Genomic DNA, 25,947 nt, shown 5'->3' with positions numbered 1-25,947 from the left:
TGGAGAGGCGTGGTTTGGGGGCCAAATTCATTGACATGGTACATACTTTATATGTAAATCCCACAGCCATAGTCTCAACCAATGGCTTGCATTCCCAGCCATTCCCCATTGAACGGGACTCGCGACAGGGATGCCCGCTCTCACCCATGCTATTTGCAATCTCTCTTGAACCGTTAGCCCAAGTCATAAGGAAAAATAAAATATGTAATGTCCAGATTAAATCCAATAACAGGTCAATATCGTTATTTGCAGATTATATTTTGCTGTACATCTCTGAGCTTGAGGACTTCTTAAGATCTTCAACGAATTTGGCTCAATCTCCGGCTATAAAATCAGTTGGAATAAATCTAATCTTCTTCTATTGAACAACAGAAAGGTGACATCAGTTATTAGTAGTACAATACCAACCCAAAGCAAAATTACATATTTGGGCATCACCATACACTCATCGCTACAGCGAGTTGTCCAGGACAACTATGAAACGATACTAAATAGTGTTCAAAGGGATCTGGCCAACTGGTCTGCACTGCCGGCATCACTACGGTCCAGGATTGCTGTTGTTAAAATGAACATAGTTCCTGGTGTGAATTTCTTAAGTACAATGATCCCCTTACCCCCACCAATACATTTTTGGAAGAAACTTGATACCGCAATTCTGCAGTATATTTGGAATAATAAACAACCTAGGCTAAAATACTCTACCCTGCAACGTACCACAAACACAGGAGGCCTGGCCCTCCCCAACCTTAAAGTGTACCACAGAGCCTTTCAGCTCCACACTCCCGGGCCCGTGCCCTCAGAGTGTGGATGGACCCCTCATCTACAGTTCCATAGAGAGAAATAGAGCAAAACCTCACTGGAAGACTAAGACCGAGGGACCTTGCCTTTGCAGGGGTGTGTCCAAAAAAGTGTATGCTAGCCTATGGCCCTATTATCACCAACACGTTGTCCAACTTTAAACAGGTGGAGGAGCACCTACGTTACACCAATAAGTGGAATTTGAATACCCCAGTATGGCACAATGCACACCTAATGTCTGGTAACAGACCCTTTGCTTGTAACCAGTGGAGTGACAGAGGTATTTATACTTTAGACCAGCTATTCAATGAGGAAGGTATGTTGAGTTTTGAAGACCTGGGAGCTAGTTTTGAGGTCGCTAGGACATCTTTCTTTTATCTTCGCTTAAGGTCAGCCCTAAAATGTTATGGAGTGCCATGGGGGAACAGGGTCTTGAGACACACCCAATCATTAAATGGTTTGTTGATTTTCTTGTGAGAGGATATTGTCTGGGATTTATGCTAAACTGATGCAAGTATCCATAGGAGAACTCCCAATAGTAAAGAAATGGGAGCGAGAGCTGAGCCCTGAGGGTAACATAATTAATTGTGAGACAGTTTGCGACAACATTTCCCACTGTTCCAAGAACCCAAATCACCAGCAGATCCACTTCAACATATGGCATAGGACATATTGGATGCCTCAGAAGAGATACGTCTCTAAAGTCATTCCCACGCCCAAAAACGAATTGTCAACCTGAACAAACTGGAAGTTTCCTGCCATATGGTCTGGGAGTGTGAACAGGTGCATGAGTTCTGGAATAAAACATCAATAATATCTGATGTGATAGGATGTCGAATCCCTACTGACCTGATTGTTTTGTTACTTAATGACGACTCTAAATTACACCTGCTTGGGAGACGGAGGAGGATTTGGCTAGCCGGCTCAACCGCAACCAAGAAAATGATAGCTCAGCGCTGCCCCCCCCTCGCTTTGTATAAAACAGTGGCTGGCGTATTTTCTAGACATAGTTATGCTTAAGCTCTCTACAGTAAGGATTAACAAAGCCAAATCATCGATTTAGACCTATGGAAAAGTGCAGCAGCACAAATATCACACCTAATGACCTCAGCATCACAATGAGTAGAGGAGAGTGGGCAAGGTTTATTTTGTTTTCCTCAAGACCTCGAGAGAGGGTGGGGGGTGGGTGAGGGTTCTTGTTCTTGTTCAGTTTGTGTTTCTCAGTTCTGTATGTTTGCATATAAAAAAAAATATCTAAAAAAATAAGAAAAAAAGTGAAATGTTCATGCCATGGGACCTTTAAAAATTATCATGTAACATTAATTGCTGCTGCCCCTTTTTAAAAATGTAAGTTAAACAAGTACATTTTAATTGACCTACTTCTTGCCTGTATTTGAGTGCAATTTAAATTTGTTTTACTTTTACTTGCGTAAAATATTCTAGTATCCTTTCCACAATGCACAAAGGTAAAAATCCAAAGCCAGATGAAGCTTTGTGCTGAAAAATCGAAAAAAGAAGAAACAAAAAAACCAACGTAGTAGTTTAAAAGTCTTTAAAAAAAATCATAGTATATGAAATATCATGGGAGTTGCAATATCTCAGTCTGTAGGGAGTTGGGTTGGGAACCAGAGGGTCGCAGGTTCAAGTCCCCGTATGGACCGAAGTACGGAGTGTGAATTGGTAGCTGGAGAGATGTCGAGGAGTCGCAGTATAGCATGTCAAAAAAGTCATAGTATACTATGTTGAAAAAAAGTGATAAATAATAACAGTATAGTATGTTGAAAAGTCATAGTATAGGAAGTTGAAATAGGTGATAAAAATTCATATTATAGCTTGTCAAAAAAAAAGTCATAGCATGTTGAAAAAAGCCATTAAAAAGTAAAAGTATGGTATGTTGAACATAGACATAGTATAGTATGTCAAAAAAATCATAGTATATTTTGTCGAAAAAAGTCATAGTACAGTAGGGTTGTACGATTCAGAAAATGTCAAAAAAACGATTCTCGATTCAAAAAACGATTCACAGTATGTAAATGTAGTTACTTTTCCCATGTGATTGCAGTAGACATACAATTTAAAAGAAATAGATATTACTTTATATATTATTATTATATATATATATAGATATTATTACTTTATATGTCTTCATACAAAATAAAAACTTTTGCAACTAAAAACTGCAAAAGTGCCAGCTTTCAAATACATTTAATTCAAGTATAAAACTGTTAAATAAGAAGAGCTTTTGCATTTAGCTTTACAGTGCTGTAGATCAAACAACAAATACTGCTAAATGTGGTTTAAGGAGTACTTCAGCTACTAGGTTGACTGTTGAAATGTGAACTCAACTGGGCACATTGAACTTCTTTTAGGTGTATATGTGTGTGTAACCAGTTCATAGTCCACCACTGGCTGGAATCTGTACATTATTTTGCAGAAACAGAAGCTGGTCTACGTGTTTTGGAGTGAGCATGCTCCGCTGTGCAGTTACGATGTCTCCGGCAGTTGAGAACACTCTCTGTCTGTAGGAGTGCTGGGAGGTTAGAGCATTGAAAGAGTGCGTTGGTTGACTGGCACGTTAAGGAGGTACTTTAGGTTGTTGTTGGTCCACGTCTTTAATGTTAATCTCTGGGTGATGCCGTACCATGTGAGTTCTCAAGTTTGTGGTGTTTCCAAAATACCTAACTTTCGCTTTGCAAAGCCTGCATATAGCATGATTCCTATCAAGTTCCGTCTTCCCCTCGAGGTTATAAAAGCCGAAATGTGTCCAAACTCTCGCCTTCAATGAGGATGGTTCGTTGTCTTAATACATGATGGGATGGAGCAGGTTGAATAATTCTTTCTGTGAGGTTTGCGCCGACTAAAGTACTTCTGCTGCACTCGTTCTTCTTCTGATTATGACAAGAGTGCCCAGGCGTCAGTGTGAATTTGATGCAGTGCCATCTATGGGAATGGCGAGGTAATGTCATTTCAGGACAATAGTGTCAAACCGAAAAAAGAAAAAAAAAATGAATCGATTTTGGGAATTCTGTGAATCGATTTTGAATCGGTAGAGCTTGAATCTTGATTCAAATTAAAAAAATGTTTGCACACCCCTATAGTATAGTATGTCGAAAAAAAGTGATTAAAAAGTCATAGTATAGTATGTCAAAAAAAAGTCATAGTATTGCATGTTGAAAAAAGGGGATAAAGAAGTCATAGTATAGCATGTCTAAAAAGTCATAGTATAGTATGTCAAAAAAAGTGATAAAAAGTCCTAGTATAGTATGTCAAAAAAGTGATAAAAAGTCCTAGTATAGTATTTTGAAAAGTCAGTGTAGTGTGGAGAGGTGTCGAGCAGTCGCAGCTTCCTCGCTCTGACATCTGTCATAAGTCATAGTATAGTATGTCAAAAAATGTTTTATAGTATGTCGAAAAAAGTAATAAAAAGTCATAGTATAGCATGTCAAAAAAAGTCATAGTATAGTGAGAAAAAAACCATAGTAGAGTATGTGGAAACAAGTGATGAAAAAGTCATCAAATAAACTCGTCGTATTTTGTACACAGTATTTTTCCGATTTTGTTGCTGTGTAGATAGTCGTATGCCTCTGTGCTCTTATAATTTCTTAGTGTCTCACCATCAACACCCTCACTAAGGACGAAATAGTTAATGATATCCACAATTTCATATCGTCTACCCATCCCGTTAAGGTAGACGGATGGGGCACTTTAACCAGTACTTGTAAGATAGTCAGATCCATGCGACCATATCTGAGATGTGATCATTTTGTCAGAGGCGTTGTCGCACTCCTGAGTCCTGATAATCCAACCAAGCTTTTAGCTGATAGCAGTAGCTACAGGCTAACCGTAATCGGAAGTTCGTTACCGGTTTGTTCTGCGTTGCCGTGGCGACGTGGGAAAGGTCAAAGTTCGGGAAAGTTGTGGATAGTATGTTAAATAAAGTCTGGAAGAACATGTAAACTCCACACAAACATGCTCAGCCCAGACTGGGTATTGAACCAGGAGTCAGAGCAGTGTCCACTTGTAAGAACTAATGGTATATGTACTAAACACACAGCCACCAGGCCACCAAACAAATTCTCTATCAAAAAAGTATAGTATAGTATGTCAAAAAAAGTAATAAAAAAGTCATAGTATAGTCAGAAAAAAGCCATAGTATAGTATGTGGAAACAAGTGATCAGAGCAGTGTCCACTTGTAAGAACTAATGGGAAAAAAGTCATAGTATAGTAACCACACAGCCACCGTGAACAAAAACAGTGTTATTTAAATATACTGCTGGTGTAGATACAAACTTTCTTATGCCTCGTTTTATAAGTACAGAAACTATTTGTACTACTGTAGAAGTTTGGTATCATTCCGTGCATTATTAGTGGGGTAATTTACTAGATACAAACGTGGAGCCATTAGCGCCTGCGCTAAGCTATCCAGCTGATAATGCTAACTCGACCAACGTTATAACAAAGGCAAAAAAGCTTATGGGGGGTTGTTTGGCTCGAGGTCAAGGTGCAAAGCAGCCTAGGGTGAAATTACTCCGAACCATCACTTTAACATTCTTGAAAGCAGAATGAGTGACAGACTTATAGTGTTGAACTTATAAAAAATAGCCCACACTTATCCTTTCAGAATGTTGACAAATTACCAAAGGTACACATATAGTTTGAACTTTTTTATTCATCTTTTTTTTTTTTTTTAGTTCTTTTACTTTTTTGCTTTACGAAACAAATGTTTGCAGATGTCCTATGAATAAACAACAGCGCCCTTCCTCCTTAAAAAAAAAACAGGGATCCGTCACCCCTGCCTTATCAAGAAAAGAGACTCTTCTTGTCCAATTCCAACCTCTCCAGATTCCCAAAGTGACTCTTATTTCCTGTATTTGACATTCGTTTAAGTGCATTAGTAGACAACATAACCATTTCAATTAATGTGCAATAGCTGAGTTTATGGTCAATGCGAAAAGATATATACATTGCAGCTATGACTCACATTAACTAACTGTCTTTTATATCACTTGAGCTAGCGTTAGAACTGGAGAGGGAGACAATCAACGCAAGGAGTCTCCTTTCAAGCACAGCCTTCGTAAACAGCAACCTTTACCTACATCATCATCAGGATTAACTAGACTCTTTTGTCTTACCTGTTTCCTCCAGTAAGACAAAAAGGTTAATAGATAGAATGGTTTAAAATAAAGTTTAGTGATTGTGCTTTTAAAACCAAAGTAAAACAATTAACAAACATTGACGACAACACGAAACATAACAGTGCATTACAAGAAAAGAAAAAAAAATCCCAAAGTGGCACGTTCTTGGGGCAGCTAAATAATATAGCAATTTACAACATGGATGGAAATGATAAAATATATTTACTGGCATAATAAAATTAGAATTCGCAAAATAAAACAAGGAAGACAAATTTGAGGTACCACAGTGGGTAAAACAAGAGGACATCATGTATACACGTATATTTACAGACAGTCCACCCCCCTCTGCTTGCAGCTATTTTATTACAGTAACATCTGACTGTATGGGCTCAAAGTTTTTGTCGAGGCAAGCAGAGTCATGTCAATGTCTGGAGTAGGATTTCACTCCATATTGCATTGGAATTAAACATAAATATACTACTGCGTATTTTGTTTTGAATGCACCATTCTCTTAACTTCAGACACCCTTTCCTTTTTTTTTTTTTTAAATGGACATAGAAAATGATAAGTAAAAAAAAAAAACATTGGTCTGTTTTCCAGATATAAAGAAACACTACTGATGTACAGTATAATGGCAGCCAACATGATGGTGAAATACTGAGATATTTAAAAGTGTAAGAGAAACAATGATGCTCCACTCAAAATCAGGGCAGTTCCTCATTTTCCTCTTCTGTTCTTCAGCTTTCTACCATCTGAGTAAAAAAAAAAAAAAAAAACATTTTGGTTAACATGCATCTTTCATGAGCATCTGTGTATATGTCAGCCAGAAATGCCAAACTAGGTTTGAGGTCATTTAGAATCAATTACATTACACAGTTTGTCAACCAGAAAACCCTATTTTTACTATGTAAAATATGCTTAGTACTCAGGGCTCCAGACTGTGACCGTTTTTTGAGACAGTGCGAGTAATTTTTTAAACTAATCGGAAATTTGATGACAGTTTACATTTTTTTATTTCATGTTGAAAAGGAAAAGAGAGTGAGTCTGCCAGAGTTGGCCAATGTGTGTGAGAGGGAAAGGGTCCGTGAGTAGTTACTGCGTGGGTAGGTAGCGTCACACTCATCATCTGCACAGCGCAGTTGTTACCATGTTTCCGTGAAAATCATGATGTTGCAGTCCATAATACATTACAAGTGCTGATCTGCAGCCGGAGATCATCATACATTGGCGAGGGAAATGCTGCGTAGTTGTTTATGGTCTTAACCCTGTTTGCCTGCACTGTGTTGATTGACCTCAGCAGTGCTGTAGTATTCCGTCTCGTCACAAAATCAACGGGATTTAACACCAAAACTGTTTAAGAAAACCTTGCAAATAAATAATGCGTTTGTGTCTCCCTCATTATTCAATATTTCCCACACTGGATGTTAAATAGTTAGACACCCGCCCCCCACCCCCCCTTACTATGGAAGTCTCATCACCTAGATATGATTGCCATTTCAGTGTAAACAAGGAGTGAGAAAGATGGGGCTGAGGCAATAAATGTTATAATTGACAATAAGTCTGGAGCCCTGGTACTGTATGTCTTACTCGGTCACAATTATTTAAAAAACAAATCTAAGGGATCCAACATTGTTTGTGTTTTAAAAATTGCTATTCTGATTGAATTTTTAAACTCCTTGGTGGAACTATATTCAGAACTGTTGAGGGACAGCGTCTGTACCTCTAGCTCTTCATCTCCTGGTTGGAAGGCCCCCGTGGTGTTGAGGCCCATGTCTGCATGGTTCCTGCGGCCTCCATCTCCTCTCCGCCGGCCCCCTGAGCCCCTGGAAGACATGGAGCTGGAGGAGCTTAGGTCCCGGGGGCTGTTGACTGTGGGGAACTGTGGTCGGCTGTAGGGCAGAATGTCCTCTGAACCTGGGGACAAAGAACAATTGTAGAAGGAATTGAGACTTGCATAATTAAAAAACGGCATATGTCATTGAGGGATTCCCTCACTTTGTATTCATTGTTGTACCTGCGTGTTGGCGTGCTTTGTTGGCGGTGCTACCCTCATGTTTATTCGCTTTCCCCCCATGGGCAGTCTTTTGTCTTTCCTGAGCGTCTTTGCGTTCAGTTGAGCTGGTTCTGGGGTCCGAGCCTTCTCTGGGCCGATAGCCCCCCGTTCCTCCTCTCTTGTCTCGACCCTCGCTTGCTTTGGGGGAAATCACTCCCCGGCCCTCCAGGACCGCCTTGGAGGGGTGTGTAGGCGACTTAAGCACAGCTGGAGGTGGGATGGGAGGAGGTGGGAGATCTGAAGGATAAACACAGGAAGTAAGAACCCATTAATCAGAGACATCAAAAACTAAGACAATCTGTGTACTCTTGAAGCTATAGTGTGTATCATCTGTCACTCTGTTGTCTCACACCTGCAAGGTGATACACAAACACAGCTGCAGTGTGTACATAAACCAAGAGCTGTACAAATAGCCATGCTGAATGGAAACTCCTCCGTACAGACAGTAAACAGAACAGATGACATTAGAGAGTTATGAGATTTGAGCAAGAGGCAAGAGAGAAGGAAGAGGGGAGCATGACGGTCAGCAGCTGGCTCTCTGACCTGCTCGACTTCCCCTGTCGATGAATCAATGCTGCTTGTCCTTGAGCCATTGGGCCAGCCTGGCCTCTCACACATCACACAGCCATCTAAACAAAACACTGAGAGAAAAGCCTTGCCTGCCTGCAATCGATGGCTTTTCATCTTCTAATCAGCTTCCGACCTGAAGGATGGTTTTGTCAGCAGCCAGACCCATAATCCACATAGGATTAGAAAGTTAATAAACGTAGCAAGTGCCAATGCTCACACCTGGCTTGCATCCCGAAGGCTACCTTACACGCTTTTAAGATTGTGGAACACTGGACTTTGTGGAGAATCAAAGCTTTTATTTCCATTTTTTACATAGGAAAGGCTAATGGGGCAGGTGATGTCTTTGCTGCGTCTTTTTGGCGGAATCAGGCAGCTTCAATACACTCTTCTGATTATCCTTCACCTCCATCCACTCCTCCTGAATACAAAAGGGGGGCAGTCAATATCATACAGCAGAGAGGCGTCTGCAGTTTTTTAATATCTCTCTTGCCTCCTGAGTCCTGCCTCAGTCTGAGTCCGATCAATGCCACAGTCTGTGAGTTATGGCTCACTACAAGGGAGGAGCAGAGCGCTTGTTAGATTTATGAGGAAAAATCTGTGCGAGCAGAGCTCAGGTCTGAAAAGTGTCTCTGGGCTTGCCAAGAGGGGTGTATTGGAGGGCCTAGTGGTTAATTAGGCAGACAAGGCTGAGACAGATCAAAAGAGTCAGGAACGGGTTAAGTTCAGAGAGGTGGTAGACAAAGGCATTAGAGTCAAACGCAGTATGAATCATGGCGGGAATATAACTCGGGTGTTTCCACATCCACTCTGCAAACGGGAGTGAAATGAGTAGACCAGAGAGAGGTAAGTGGTGGGGAAGGGAGGCTGCTTTCTTTACTGTCCTCCTTTAAATTTCATTAAATCACTTTCCTTCACCGAACACCTCAGCACCAGTCTTCCAGACCACAGACAAGGAATGTATGTGGCTGGGGGTTGAAGGGGTGGGGGGGAGAAACAATCCATTCAGATCAAATGCAATCAGCAGGAGGACTGATGGACAGACAGAGCTGCAGAGCTGTCAGTCCGCCCCCTCGCTGCTCAAACAAAGACGGAGGAGAGAGTGGAGAGGGATGGAGAGATCACTCCAAAGGGAGGGGCAGCGGATGGGGAAGAAGCCAGGATATAAGCATGATGGCAGCAGGCGGAGGTTCGGCGGGGGGGGTTGGATTTTCTGCAGTGATATAGCTGGTCTGGCTCCCAGTGAACTGGATATTAAATCTCCCTGTCAAGTGCTTCCAACACTCAAGGACACCTGACACTAGCAGGAGAGCCAGCTCTGGGACAGCACATACTGTACACAGCAAAGGTAGTGTGTGCACACACTCTTCAACAGACACATATAAAAATCTTTCCAAAAGATCAAAGTAGAGCGGAATGAAAGCAGCCAGAAAAAGTGGCTTTTCACTGGTAGGCTGTATCTTGTAAAGAATGATGCTGTAAAAAGTGAATTGTTCTTTTACTTAACAAGTTTAAAGCTTTTCCTCCTGTGTACAGATGGTCTGGTATTTAGCCCCTGTTTGGTTTATGTTCGGCTCCTGCCTAGTGAAAGGTGGCACTTCAGTATGAGCCACGGCACCTGGATCAATTTCATTAGTGGCTAGAGTGGAGAGACATCCCAGTGTCAGCATAGCCAAGCTGGGCAGCGCTCCCCTGAGACAACCCCCCTCCCCTCCTCCCCACCATGGCCCTGGCCTCCAGCCCACCACTCGCCCAATCTGCTCAGCACCGTCACAGATTAGGACTGATGCCATGTCTGCATGTGCATAAACACAAGGAGAAGAGGATTAAAACTCTGGCTCATGGCACACCCACACTCATTTACCGACACTACATCACAGTAAACTGCACTTTACCCTTCCATATCTGTGGAGGGAATTAAGGCAGAGTCACTGATACAAACTGGTCATATGTGAGATACAGCTAAACTGCTACTCCTGCTACATGTCTGTCTCTCTATCAGTGATGTAATTTTTGAACTTACCAGACTGTTGTAGCTGTTCTATTATTGACCTTTAACCACTTAGTCATTATATTCACATTATTAATAATTATTTATCTAAAATCTCATTGTGAAAATATTTTGTTAAAGCACTAATTGTCAACCCTACAATATTGAGATCTAGGTATTTGGTCAATAATATTGTGATATCAGATTTTCTCGATATTGTACAGTGAGGAGAACAAGTATTTGATACACTGCCGATTTTGCAGGTTTTCCTACTTAGAAAGCATGTAGAGGTCTGTCATTTTTATCACAGGTACACTTCAACTGTGAGAGACAGAATCTAAAACACAAATCCAGAAAATTACATTGTATGATTTTTAAATAATTTATTTGCATTTTATTGCATGACATAAGTATTTGATCACCTACCAACCAGTAAGAATTCTGGCTCTCACAGACCTGTTAGTTTTTCTTTAAGAAGCTCTCCTGTTCTCCACTCATTACCTGTATTAACTGCACCTGTTTGAACTTGTTAACTGTATAAAAGACACCTGTCCACACACTCAATCAAACAGACTCCAACCTCTCCACAATTGCCAAGACCAGAGAGCTGTGTAAGGACATCAGGGATAAAATTGTAGACCTGCACAATGCTGGGATGGGCTACAGGACAATAAGCAAGCAGCTTGGTGAGAAGGCAACAACTGTTGGCGCAATTATTAGAAAATGGAAGAAGTTGACGTTGAAGATGACGGTCAATCTCCCTCGGTCTGGGTCCCCCTGCTCAAGCCAGCGCATGTCCAGGCCCGTCTGAAGTTTGCCAATGACCATCTGGATGATCCAGAGGAGGAATGGGAGAAGGTCATGTGGTCTGTTATAGACAAAAATAGAGCCTTTTGGTCTAAACTCCACTCGCCGTGTTTGGAGGAAGAAGAAGGATGAGTCCAACCCCAAGAACACCATCCCAACCGTGAAGCATGGAGGTGGAAACATCATTCTTTGGGGATGCTTTTCTACAAAGGGGACAGGACGACTGCACCGTATTGAGGGGAGGATGGATGGGGCCATGTATTGCGAGATCTTGGCCAACAACCTCCTTCCCTCAGTAAGAGCATTGAAGATGGGTCGTGGCTGGGTCTTCCAGCATGACAACGACCCGAAACACACAGCCAGGGCAACTAAGGAGTGGCTCTGTAAGAAGCATCTTAAGGTCCTGGAGTGGCCTAGCCAATAGACAATCTTTGGAGGGAGTTGAAAGTCCGTATTGCCCAGCGACAGCCCCGAAACCTGAAGGATCTGGAGAAGGTCTGTATGGAGGAGTGGGCCAAAATCCCTGCTGCAGTGTGTGCAAACCTGGTCAAGAACTACAGGAAACATATGATCTCTGTAATTGCAAACAAAGGTTTCTGTACCAAATATGAAGTTCTGCTTTTCTGATATATCAAATACTTATGTCATGCAATAAAATGCAAATGAATTACTTAAAAATCATACAATGTGATTTTCTGGATTTATGTTTTAGATTCCGTCACTCACAGTTGAAGAGTACCTATGATACAAATTACAGAGCTCTACATGCTTTGTAAGTGGGAAAACCTGCAAAATCGGCAGTGTATCAAATACTTGTTCTCCCCACTGTACCTTTATATACCTAATACCAATTTAGATTTTCTAAAAATTGGAAGATTTGTTCTTTGCAATATTCCAGACCTATATTACAGGCTGCAACATAAATTGAGATTATTTTCTATGAATTACACTCCAGGCCTAAAATGGAGGTTTACATAGTATTAAACAAGATAGGTTTGTAGCAACAATTTAGATAACTTAATATTAACGATTGGATAGGAATCTATAAGACGCAAAATGCAGTACATATCCAGCTTTCATTATTTTTAAAGGATTTCTTTTCATTTTGAAAAATTTTAATTATTGCATTTTTGTAATATATAATAAAATAACTGCAATTTTATTCATGTGTACCTTCATTATAGGCTTCACGTCGCTGGTTCCCTGGGTGACCTGCGGGATGCTGTTTCTGTTTCTTGGGAGGCCTCCTATGTACAGCTGCCATACTCATGTTACTGTCTGTAGACACCGGGCTGCCAGGACGGTGTCCTGACGGGTTTATTTGGTATTTTCGTGCTGAGAAAAGAAACAGAGAAACAGTTTGCTTTACCATTCCTCAAATGTTTTGCAGTTCCATTTCTTGTGGATGTGGGCAACCATATGAAACCTACCAGAAGCTCCTCCCACTTCGTGGCCCAGTGTGTTGGGATATTTGGCCACCCTCAGGCCTGAGTACTCTGCGGCTGCGGCAACCGCTTGAGCAAAGTCAGCATCAGTGAAGAAGGATCCATCTGATGAGCTGACGGCACTGGACCTCCCTGAAGAGACATTATCCTCTTCAGAAGCCGAGCCCCATCCGTTGATCATGGAGCCGGTAACCGAGCTCTCCAGGTCGCCCATGCTGGATGCAGGCGTCTGTTCAAGCCCTCGTAGCAGCAACCTTCGTGGATGCATCTGGGGATGGTGGGGGTGTGTGTGGGGGTGGGTGTGGTGGTAGTGCATCTTGGCCACCTCTGCATCTGTGTCGTCACCCTCCTCCTCTTCCTCCAATATATCCTCTTCCTCCTCCTCCTCCATACCATCAGTGTCCAAGGCCAATGGGCTGGTGATGTACCCATATGTGTGTGAAGGAGAGAGGGGCCTTGGAGGGGGTGGGGGGCTCACAGCGTGGCGCCTGCAAGATGTGAGAAACGCACAGTTTCAGAAACCCATCATATTTTGGATAAATCATGTATAAAGAGTAAAATACACAAGGCAATTATCATTAGGGGTGGGAACCACCAGAGGCCTCATGATAAGATATCATCACGATACTTATGTCACGATACGATATTATGATTTTTAGACACAATTTCTTACCTTTTTCGACATTCAAATTATGTCCCCAAATCTCTAAAAAGATACATTTCGCTGTTTGTTCATCTCACTTCAATTTTATTGCTGCAAAACGGGATTGTCAAGCAGACAAACTGACATCGGTGTATCGGTGCAGTATTACTACAGAAAATATCGCGATATTATGCTGTATCGATTTTTACCCCACCTCTAATTATCATGGGACCATACTGCTGATCCTGCATCAAATCATATGTACTTTACATTAATGCTGATGATTTTCTGAAGTACACATAAGCACATTAAAACATTTGAGAGTTTATGGCAATGTTGTCCAGAAATCAGACCAAGAAAATAAGCAATAAGAAAACAAATGCCAACAATGATGTGAATTTGATAGTTTCTTATTTTAAAATGGCTTCTGTTGGGCAGTTTAATCCTAAATGTTTGATGTTTTCATATCTTGGTGCACTAACAACAGGGAGTTCCTGTTCACAGCTGGATTCCCACACAATCATTTGGGAAAAATAATTTTCTTTAGACTGATATATTACTTATTTCAAACAACTTTTAAATCACTGCAAGATGATTGTTATGCTGTACTGAAATGAGCTGTAACAAACGGCTCCCTTGAAGCTAAGAAATGTTTAAAAAATGCTTTTGGTCAACAGTGCTGTCCAGTATAGGATTCGGAGGTAATGTTCTAAAACATCAAAAACAGTAGTGAATTTGAAAGTGAAGACTTTGAAAGAGATTGTGCTTCTCTATGAGGCTTTAAAGAATACATATATTTCCTGAACATCTTCACACAGGCTGACCACTCTTCCTTTGTACCTGCGTTCATGGCTGTCAGGTGCATCCTGGAGCATCGGCTGCATCTCCTCCTGGGGTGAGGGGGTGAGGGTGGCTGTGGACTGGTGACTGTAAGATACAGCTGCAGGGGAAGAGGCTGCCCCTCGGATGGGGGGAGTGGGCCCCCTCTCCATCTCCTCTTCCTCCTCCAGCTCATCAGGCTGCAGGTACATGTGAGAGGGGGGCATGGGGCACTGCATGTCTGGTTCACAGCTGCCAACAGAGAGAAACGAGCCTTGTTACTGTCATATCACTCACAAAAAAAGAGAATGTTTTTATATACCGAAGCCAGGAAAACAAACTAAATATTTATGGCACCCTTCTATCAAGGAGTGACATGAGCCTAGCACTAATAGATAGAAAACCCTTGGGGCAAATGCTTGCAATGATGGCGAGAAACAGGAGAAAAGGCAAGAAGAATGAACTAGAATATAAATACAGTGTGTGCATGCATGTCAGATTATCTGTCTTTATGTCTGTGCAGACATGTCCCACCTTTCTTCCAATGATAGAGAGTACTCCTCTGTGCTCCGACTTGGGGGTGGGTTTGCAGGGGGAGGGGGCAGAAGGTCAGCCCAATTCATTGTGCTCTGTTTGGGTAGTTTGGGGGTGCGCACTCCCTTCTTCTGACCCTGACTCCCTGCTCAAAAATGAAGAAAAAAAAAGCACTCTGTCAGATCCAAGACACTTACAGACACGCATACTTATATTCGCGCCGTCTCTAAAAAAAAACAACACATCAGTTATTAATAAAATTGCAAGGTAATGAGTAAGGAATTGACAGCAGATAACATGCATTAACAAGACTGGCTAACAAAGAAAAGATAATGTTACACGCGAGAGTGCAAAGGCTAGTGCAACACTCCACTTTTATGCAAGTGTGAACACATACCTCTCAGCTATGAAATTATGGGAAATACTATAAAACAGTCATTTCTCCACAGCGGTATTAGCAAGTAACAAGAGGAAAGGGAGGAAGAAAACGGCAGAAAAGGGTCTAATTAATACCAAACTATTAGAATTGTGAACCAATGAGCTGTGAGGTGCGGCGAGCACCAAAGGCTTCTCCTTAATGGCTTGAACTTCAAACGCAATATCAGAATGGATACATGGCATTAAGGTGGCAGTGTTGCATGCCGTCTGCAATGTGTTATCATTTGTCCTTGTCCACAGACAGACATTGAAGCCCTGATGAAATTAGGCTGCTCCATACAGGAATTAAAGTAAAGCCAATTAACGGAAGCAATGCAAACTAAGCAAGGACAAACAGTGAAATGAAATAGAAAGCATGAAAACAAAACAAAAAAACTGAATTAATAAAAAGAAAGAGGTCCTTTTATCGAATTTGCTTTAAAATATCTTGGATGACATTGCACCCACAAAGAAAATGCCTGGCACGGTGCTCATGCCTTTGTTTGGAGGCATTGTTGTCAGTTTCCTATCTTCGTTTTGCCACTTTCTGAAAGCATCTCCCTTTTAATTTCTCTTCAAGATAGGCTGACATGGAAATTAATCAAATTACCATTTTAAAGCACGCATTATTAGCATCTCAAAGTGATTTATTGCTTTTGAGGAATACTGGGATTTTAAATGGAGCTGGGGGGGTGATTATATGTTTCACAATAACCCTAAACTGGGAAGATTTGGCAGTTAAATTAAAAAGAGCAAAATATAAAACTCTGAACAAACTTTAAGAGAGAGAAAGAGTCTTGATTTTATAACCTCGGACTGCCATTCCTGAAACTTGTTTTGTTTTTTCCTTTATGGCCCAACCCTCTTACCGGAGGTACTGCTGCTGCCTCGGTCGGAGCTGTTGTAGGAGCCTCCAGTGTGGCTGTCATGGGTCTGGTTGTAGGGGATGGTGGCTGGCATAGGGCTGTCACCTCCTCTGTAGCGGTCTAATGGTGGGGAGAATGTAATGTATGGTTAGTGCGGCCTCAGGCAGACATTTTGATTTCAGAAACTTTCAAGCAAAGCATCCACTTTGCAATGGACAAGGAAATGAAGGACAGTATTTTATAAGTAGTACAAAACCACTTCACAATGGAAATGTGAAATGATGTATACCATGAAATGACATTACACTGAGCACAGTGTACAGTGTTACACACGACAAGAGGCATGCAGTTCATGCTTTAGCATTTTTTATCTGAGTATGTGAACACATGCAACATCTGCACAACAAACTCTAAACTATCACACCAGATGTGGTTCTCTTGTGCAGGTACAATAAGGTGATGATAGCTCCGTTCAAAGCGGTTAAAGATCCAAGAGTTATCTTTTGTCTTTCCTTTAGAAATCTGACACCAAAGATAAACCCTCACACCTGCCTTCATCATAAAAAAGACAACCCAGATACCGTACAATGACAGCAATTCAGGCCTGGCCCACATTTAACGGCAGAGGTTGTACATGATTGCATGGAAGGTGATTCGGGGTTACACGAATGCCATACAGACGGGCAGAAAGAAAAAATGATGACGGTTATGTTGACTGAAAAGGAGCGAGACAGAACCCAGGAAAATATGAGCATGAAACTCTTCTACAGGCTTCCACAGTGAGGCTGAAAGAGCCAGGAGAAGAGAGAACAGAGGGGGAAGATCATGGCTCTAGATGACCTCGATAACCATGGTTGCTGAGTATTCCACACACTCACCCTTGTTCAGCTTGTTTTGCTCCATGATGTTGTACTGCAGCTGGGAGCCCATCTCCTGTTTCTGTTGCTGGACTGAGGAGGGCTTCCAGCAGTGTTTTTCATTCATCTCCCCTCCGCCCAGGAGTCCTCCTCCACTCCCTCTGGTTCCTCTGTCAGAGTTAACGTTGTTGCCCATGATGGAGGACTGGATGAGCTGGGTGGTGGCGTACGGTGTCGGCTGGCCCCCTGGACCCACAAAGCGGCCATCTTTCAAGTTTGGGCTGTTGAAGGTCTTCATCTCATTGATCTTGTTGGACAAGTCTACATCTCCGTAGACCCCTGACTCTGGCACCATGAGGTTGGTCTGCTTGTTTTCCATCTGGTTGTTATAATTGGCGATGCAGTCGGCTGGAGAACATGAGGAGGGTATTTAGTCAATCTTGTCTACTGCTGATCAGCTTAGGAGCAGTATGCCACTTTGGTAAAAGTGTTGAAACAACAGGGCATCATCTGATCTACTGCAGAACTCAAAGCATTTATTTGAGTTAAGCCAAAGACATCTACATAACAATTTCAAGCTTTTGAAAGATCAATGTGCCCACCAGAGGGACATTTCTATTTCTGTTTAAAGTCTCAGTTTTGTTTGCCAAATGATGATCTACTTAAGGTGAGTGACACAGGTGGTATTACACCTTTCTCGCTCAGCCTCCTCTCAGTCTCATCCATGACTCAATGTGGGTGTCATCTCTGTTCTTTTCCATCTGATGGTGGGAGCATCGTTGCTCATTGAAAGGGACTGAAAGACATGTCTGTATCAAAGACCTGGAATGAGGCGTGCAGTAAAAGCACAGCTCCACTGACAGATCCAATTTTCACTGGCTCATAAAATATTCAAATCCTCCAGCAGATCTGAGAGCCAGCCTTGTGGTAAATACCAAGGACGGCCATAGGTGCACGCTGCTCGTGCCTACATTTCTGCAGCACGGAACAGCTCGAGACTTCAAAGGTTGATGTGTGAAGGAGCCCCTATGGCTGAGATAAAGGGACATTAACTCCTATTTCTTTGCTCTGTCACCTAGTCAGTGATCCTCTTAATGTTCACAGAGTTTAGGTTTGGCACACACACAAAGCATGCGTCTGGCAAGCTCCTTAGTGTCATACAATGGGGTGTCATGCGAAGAGTGAGGGCTGCCTTTAGCCTGTTATTCCCTGTTAAACATCTCACACCATGTTTAGGTAGAGTTGAACATTTCAACCTCAGACGGGTGATTAGCACAAAGAAAAGACTGAACTTGATCGACTATAAAGTCCAAAAAATGAATTATTAATCCCCATTGGAAAAAAAGTTTGAAGTAAGGAGAAACTATTGCATGGCTTGATGGATATTAGGCCAAACAGCTGGATAGGAATTATGGGCTACCCTTGAAGGCACAGTCCCAAAGTGCATAATTTAGAATATAAAGCATTTAATTACACTCCAAGTTTCCAAAGGATAGGGTTGGTTAAGACTTGGATCACAGCTAAAAATGAATAACCAAGCTGACACTTTGGCTGCAAGTTTGACCCTGTTCCAGGTCACTGTGTTGTGTGTGTGTGTGTGTGTGTGTGTGTGTGTGTGTGTGTGTATGTGTGTGTGCGTGCGTGCGTGCATAATGTATATTGTATAGTAGTAGTGTATAATATTTTGAGGCCTAATTTGCTCCCTTGTGTTGACAACTGTGCTAGTGCTGAATAAACTAAAAGGCCACCTGGTGGTGTTCCATAAGTCTCTTTCCCTTTTTCCTCTCCACCTACCCTACTTACTTTATCTCATTCTTGTCTTTACCTTCGCTCACACATTTCAGTGTATGTTTTAGCATATACTTATTCGTCATCACTCCCCCTTTCCATCTGGTATTCCAGGTGCACCTTTCTCCCTCTATCATTCTCTCCTCATCTGCTTCTGGCCAGCGTCTGCAGTCCAGCCTTGACCTCTTCGCCCGCTGTACATTTCTTAAATAACTGAGCACTTAGGGGAAATTACATTACCGGCTATAACAACAGTATGGAAATCAGCAGAGCAATTCGATTAGCAACAGAGTAGAGCCATAAGCCCCTCTCAGTGTGCTCCTTTTATTTCCTGCCTAAAACAGCTCTACTTTAACCTCAGATAAATCAAACACACAAGCACACTGCCTCTCCTAATCCTAATATTTCTTCAGGTTTTTCTTGTGGAGACCTACAGAAAGGAGAGATACACAGAACACCTCTCCAGGGAGCTAACCCAGATATCAGATTTTACTTCCTTTTGCACTGCAGAATCCCCCAGCGCCTACATTTCTTATCTCTACAGTTATTTTGTCAAGGACTGCATCATTGCGTTTGAGGTGAGTGTTTATTTTGGTTGTTGCCTACGTACGAAACTGTCGGCACTACATACCTGGGCGGCTGTATGTTGCCAAGTTGCTGTCGCTGTTGCCATTGCCTGCAGTGCAGCAGTTGATGCTGCAGTCATTGTGGTTGGCGCAGGAGTTTGGCCATGTGTCTGCCAGCCAGGGCTGAGTGGCAGATTCCCCGATGTTTAACAAACCAGGCCTGTAGAAAAAAAGAAAAAAAGAGGGACCAAATGGTTTACAATAATAAGAGACCACAATGGCATTTATGTGAATGAACTGAAACACCCACAGTAACATAATATTTGAAAGAGAAGATTATGCAGTTTATTTATTCAGCAGCTGAGAATAGGAAAAATCCAGCTTTAGTACTTTTTGCCTTTTGGCCACATACACACACACACACACACACACACACACACACACACACACACGCGCTCAGGGAGCACATTATAAAAAAAAGCCCAGCTAAATAGATTGTGTGTGCTTGACTTGCCCACAGTCGATGACACTTTCCCTGAGCCCTGGTGAGCATTAGCGGACCGCCTGAATTAGACAGCCAGATCAAATTCACTCCACAAATGCTCCCTGAGTATATTCCATAGTGTCATCCAAGATCTTTATCATTTACATTTTTGTTTTTTTTTGCTGTACAGGAGGAAACAAGTGAAACTCAAGCACCAGAAGAGAAACCCATGTGGACCAGTCCTCAATTGGCCATCCATCTCTATTGTTTCCATGTTTTTCTCCTATTACTTTGCCTTTAATCCCACTGCACTACAAGATCATTTTTTCAACTGGATCCTACTGTACAACCTGACCTCAGACCAAAAACTAAGTGTTAAAAGAGCTAAGAATAAATTACCTATTGCTCATGCAATGAATCAATCTAGCAAGCAAAGAGAATGCAGGCTACTCTACCAGGGCCATTTACTGTTTCAGTATTCAAATCTCCACAGTGTGACTCTGTGTGAATACCCCAACACTGAATTAGCATTAAATTACGTTTCCTCATTCCCTCTCAAATTACTCATTTCTTGGATTCATTTTGGGTAATGAATACATTTGTCTTGTACAGCCAAATACAATCTCACAATAGCTCCTCAATCACCCCGGCAGTTGTATGTTGATATTGAATGGCCATTGTCTTTGTGCAGAGCCAACACAGCCATGCTGCATATGGGATAATATAATGAATATGGATTTACTGCTGATGGCTCCAAGCTAACTATTCATTCACACATGAACAACACACAAATGTACACTTACAGTCGGTACTCTCACTAAAGAGAGGGAAACAAATGAATAGACATTTTTCCTCTTTTTTTGTCTGCATACTCAATTTTCCCTATTTACCAGCTGTATGAAAACATGCAAAATGCCATAAAGTTGATATCCAAATGAGTGGTAGCATGTTGGATTTTGCCAAGCATTATTTTGTATATTCTCACTGTTTGTGCACAATGCACCATTCCACAACATTAAGAGGTGTGCTGTTACTGCAATGTGTGTGCATGTATCTCCACAAATGTTTTAGGGTGATGCTATGGCACAGCCTTGTGGTTGGATGTGGCTCTTCAACATATAGGATGAGGATGGGCTCCTGGCAGACTACATGGGGCTTTGTTCCACTTATCATAAAATACTTAATGCACATCCTTACCCTTCCTTGGCTCTCTGCTGCTCAAAAAAGTCACAGCACTCCCCCTAGTGTTTGTTGAAAAAAAGTACACTTGCCCAACCCTACCTTCATCTGTTCAGGAGGTTCTACTGTATTTGTTATTAAACTCTAGTCATCATTCAGTTTCCCAAAATGTGTTTAATATTTGATATATTATCGTAGACACTCTTTCTAAAAAACAATAAATAAACTCTTACCTTCCAGCGCTGCTTACACCTTCTCCTCCTCTCTGATATGCCACTGAAAAGAGAGAAAATAATGAGTTTCCAACATGCTTCCACCACTGTTACTACTGTCATTCTCTTTGCTATTGTCATACAAGGTCAAATTATTAACTTGATTTTGAATTGTCAGTTTTGTGAGTGATGATTGGAATGCTACTTTTTACAAGTGTGTGTTACTGTATCAGTTCAAGTGAGCATGTAAATGAATGTGTGTAGCATCATTCTGTCTCTCACTCACACACACACACACACACACACACACACACACACACACACACACACACACACACACACACAGCAACAACAGGAGCAGGAGGATATGTAAGAGGCTTATGAAGAACAGAGCTCTTCGGTTGTCTGGTTTGGTGTGTTTGAAGCTCTGTGCACTGAAAGTTGGACTCTTTCAAGGAGCTCTAAGCTGCCGGTGTGTGAAGGAGAGATAAACTTCCAACTTTAATTACAATCTCTTCCCTGAGAGGAGAGGAGGTGGAAGAGGGGTAGGTCGGGCCTTAGCTGTGTTGATTCCCTGTCTCTTTTTGAAAACAGGACATGTGGTTTGGCCTTCACATGCAGCCAGAGGAGCCCTTAGATTAGCTCTCTCTCATGCAAACCAAAGCATCACAATCTAATTCTAGATTCAAATCAGCATAGATCACTGTAATGTCCTGGTTTTATACTGGATACCAGGGCAGAAATGTTTGTCTTCAAGAGACCTTAAGGACAGAAACCTAACCACACAAGCAAGGACTGTTTTTCACCTGAAAGATTTTCCCGCAGATTACAGTATGAAACAAGCTTGCAACTGCTAAATAACTCCATGATTGCAAGCAACTCAAGGGTGTGTCCCATCTGAGGTTCCCCACAGCTACTTGATCAAGTTGCCACTAGTTTTAAACAAACATTCGGTGGAACATTAATTTCATGATAGATCGTTAAACTGTGCCAATGTTTGACTAATTTTATTGGAGTGTGCCTCGCAGACTTTTCAACTGTTTGGCTCTCATCTAGTAAGTGGAGTAATAAAGGCTGTTGCTCATTTAGTGAATGAATAAAAACAGGCATCACTCTCTGTATATAATGTAAAAACAAAAGTGCTTACCTGTTGGTGTGAAAGTAAAAGATGGCACTGTTGGGAAAGAAGAAAAGGACCGAAATTATTGAAATATTGTACTTCAGCACAGTCTGGAATTAGTTCATGGGACACAATTTATAGACTTCACCCCCCCAACCCCCCATTTGTTTCTGTTAAAAGCACACAAATCCACAGAAAGTATTTTAGCCTGTATTCACACGCTACTTCCTGGGCCCTAGTCTTTGATCCCTGCAGACATCCATGCACCCCAACTGGGGGAAAGTGAGTGTTGAGTCAGCTGCTGGTTCAAATGCTGGCTCAGACTGTCAGAGGCCTGCTGGGCAGGGGTCAAACACTGGGGAGATATCTGTTGCTATCTCTAACACACATCATCACCCATACAGCTCAATTACTCACACTTTGGCATGGAAGGGGCCCTTTTAACAAACATTAACGTATTGTGGGCAGATTTAAGCTAGGTTTAAATCTGTGTTCCGGGCGCGAGGTGCACGCGCCATTAAATTACATCACCACGGCTGTCGTTTCCAGCACGAAGGCTCCGCAAGCTGTTGCGACGCGTGGTTGTGCACCTCTGAATTTTGGTAACTACGCGCCCACTGTGCGCGCTGCGCTTTCAATTCAACACAGTCGGCTGGGAAGAGCAGGGTCGTCTGTACAAACATCTGTATGATTCTTCAGGTACAGACCACAGGGAGTCAAACAGCCTTAAATATGTGGTCAGAGAGAGACACCACACTGGGAGAAGAAGAAACATTTTGCTGGAGAGTGTGGTTAAACATGAGAGATGGTTTTGTCAAAGCTAAAAAAACGGCTTCATGAAAAGAGGCAGACAGTAGTTTAGATTTAGAGAAAAACAACAGGTTACGTTAATGATTAGAAGAGATACATGTAATGTTTCGCGGCACGTCAGTGTTTACCATGGATGTGTTTCCTACTGTTGCCAGGCAGCCTGCTCTCCTTTACTTCCGCTCTCTTCTTCTCTACTACTTCTTGCTTATTTACAGATTATTTTGTCTGTACGCCCTCTGGTGTTTCGGAGAATACTACAACAAACAATGCATTGAGCATAAATGTCTCTGTGCATGCTCGTAGCGCTCACCATCTACGTAGGCCCTCGCATGGTGTTGTGCTTGAGTATACCCGACACTTTAGATTCAGTAATGAATGGAGTTGTCTTTGGGTATCTTCTTCAACATATACTTTGTTGTTGGCCTCTTTGAAGAAGTGAATAATGCTACAGTATGCATTGCAGTTGACGCAACAATGCACCATGCTGGCAGTCATGCAGTGCACTGCCAAAAAATATGTGCATTATAGAAATGTTGCTGTCTGAACTTCAACCTACAGTATGAGACATCTGAGAAGAAAGACACTGCTGTTGTCACATTTTCATTTTCTCAAACAACATTCATACAGTACCTGTCCCAACAAATGTCCTTTAAATGCCACAATCATCCTATCATGTTTGAATCTCTCCTCTTGAAACAGGGCTTAAGATACGAGCAGCTGGATGGCTTTTATCTGTTTGATGAATGCCTTTGAAGAGGGGGCAGACTAGCACTTGGTAGGCAAAACAGTCTAGTGAGAAATGCAAACATGATTGAAATACATAAATCGGGTTCTATTCTGTCACAAGAATGTCACAAATGTTCAATCCTGGGCTAGATGAAGCTGGAACTGAGCTATGACTCTCTTGCGTAATACTTTGGTTGCTGTAATCTCAGGCTTTTTTTTTTTTAGTTGATTTGTTTGGATAATTTCAGTTTTTTTAATTTAAGATTCTTTTGGAGCATTTCTGCAATATCAATATAATTTGTATTACACAATGTCACCACATGAGCACCATAAGGTTTGCATGACTGCATTCATTGGCAGGGGACCTAAGAAAAAAAGCTATTTGACATTGTTTATGTAATCTATTAGAGACAACACTAGCATACACTGTAGCACATACATGCACAAGTCCCAATTCAGCCTATTTCACCCTGAGTGCAGATTGTTGCTTCATGTGGTTGCAATTATACTCTTTTGAAAACATTCTTAGAAACCAGTTCCAACAAAGACTGTGGCCTCTTGTGGTCTGGGTGCACGAGGAGAAGCAGAAGAAGGGGGGCATGTCTGCCTACTGTGCCCTTAAAGAGCTTTGTGAGTTGATGAGAGTAAACAACAACATATAGAACAGAAAGTCAGAGGGTAACCTCAGCCTACACACACACACTTCTCTGCCGCCTGGCCACAGATCATTATTGCACTCATGAAGTCTTTAAAGTTACTCTTCTGTATCAACGTATTCACTCTGAGTAACCTCTGTTTGTGACTTCCTTTGGCTAAAAGAATAATAGTTTTGTGTATGAGGCTATTTGCTTGGATGAAGAAATTTCAGACTGAACACCATTTCTTCGTCCAACAACATACAGACTTAAATGCAATCAAATAGAGATATCATTTGAAATGTCATATTGGTCTTTGAGAAGATGTTCAAAATCCTATACACCATAATGGGAAAGGCAACAGTCTGAACATTATCGGCCACACAGGTATGTGTATAAGCTGTGAAAGACCACAGAGCTTAAGGAAACGCTTAGGCAAGGTGTCTCTCACTTTCACATGACTCACAACTCCTGCTATTAGCACGGCTGCAGTGGATTCAGAACACGGATAGCCTGTGTTTTTCTGTATGACAGCCAGATAAGCAACAGCTCAGTAAGTCTATTGTCTGTGTGTGTGTCAAGGTTGAAGGCTGGATCTCCTCTAACCCTCGCAGTCACTAGTAAACCTGAGCCCAGGAGTGGGGATGGCGTAGGTAGCACTCACAGGCAGCAGCTGCACAGCCCAAGGCCACACATTAAGCATGACCACACATAAATGGAGAGTCAGAAAGAAAGGCTAATAGATCTCTTCATACGCTAACTAATGTGAGCAGAGGTTGGGCATGCCATGAGCCCTGTCACTGTGACTCAAGTCAGGTAGAAACTGCTGTGGCTACTCTAAGAGGGGTTAAAAATGCAGCCCAAACACACATAGGTGGGGATTCATAGAGTTTTCCAAACATACGGTAAGTAGACACTATTAACAGAGTTGCTGCTCAGTGCTCAACTCCTCCTAATCTAAAGGCCTCTCTCTAAAAAGGACATCAAGACTACTATTAGCAGGTGAAAATGTCAGCATGTCCTTGATAAAGAGATACTATGGTAAGACATTCTCTCTTTCCCAGCACAGTCAGAAAGGAGTTGCTAAAAGGGGAGTTGTCGGAACTCAAAATATACTTTACTCACACACCCTTGCAGAATCAGCGTGACAGAAATGTTACAGAAATAAAAGACGTAATGATGCAGCACTCTCAGCATCACATCTTAAAGTAGTAGCCTACTGGAGAGTACTTTCAGTTAGACTTCACCTAGAGCACTATACAAATTCCGGGTGTGACAGGCAGGATGGGAGGTACTGGTTGGCAGCATTCGGGATAAAGAAAATGGAAGTTTGAAACGGAAATGAAAACACTAAGAAATATTGCATTGCATTTTCTTACCAACATTTGTAAGTGAGAAAACCTCTAACTTCAAACCAGCACTGCAAATTAGGCATTCAAGTGGATATTCCTGGTAGTGTTAAATAGGGCTGCAACTAACGATTATTTTCATTGTT

At 41.9% G+C, this 25,947-nt stretch overlaps 1 protein-coding gene across 1 annotated transcript in view; it reads right to left on the bottom strand.

The window, feature by feature from the left end:
• Positions 1 to 5,450: 5,450 nt before the first annotated feature.
• Positions 5,451 to 25,947, bottom strand: part of robo1 (roundabout, axon guidance receptor, homolog 1 (Drosophila)) — a 170,841-nt gene continuing 150,344 nt past the window's right edge. The window contains exons 19-30 of the mRNA XM_078245597.1: positions 22,309 to 22,335; positions 21,183 to 21,225; positions 19,352 to 19,506; positions 16,954 to 17,340; positions 16,079 to 16,195; positions 14,793 to 14,937; positions 14,280 to 14,510; positions 12,782 to 13,284; positions 12,525 to 12,686; positions 7,949 to 8,224; positions 7,655 to 7,848; positions 5,451 to 6,686 (exon numbers count right to left, since the gene is read on the bottom strand). Coding sequence (XP_078101723.1) covers positions 6,672 to 6,686; positions 7,655 to 7,848; positions 7,949 to 8,224; positions 12,525 to 12,686; positions 12,782 to 13,284; positions 14,280 to 14,510; positions 14,793 to 14,937; positions 16,079 to 16,195; positions 16,954 to 17,340; positions 19,352 to 19,506; positions 21,183 to 21,225; positions 22,309 to 22,335 — 2,255 coding nt within the window. The 3' untranslated portion in view covers positions 5,451 to 6,671. The remainder of the gene's footprint in view (positions 6,687 to 7,654; positions 7,849 to 7,948; positions 8,225 to 12,524; positions 12,687 to 12,781; positions 13,285 to 14,279; positions 14,511 to 14,792; positions 14,938 to 16,078; positions 16,196 to 16,953; positions 17,341 to 19,351; positions 19,507 to 21,182; positions 21,226 to 22,308; positions 22,336 to 25,947) is intronic.

This window comes from Sander vitreus, chromosome 3 (assembly GCF_031162955.1).
Source record: "Sander vitreus isolate 19-12246 chromosome 3, sanVit1, whole genome shotgun sequence".
NCBI classification, from domain to species: domain Eukaryota; kingdom Metazoa; phylum Chordata; class Actinopteri; order Perciformes; family Percidae; genus Sander; species Sander vitreus.
The sequence above is the reverse complement of the archived record's forward strand: the minus strand, read 5'-3'. Positions and strand labels throughout refer to the sequence as shown.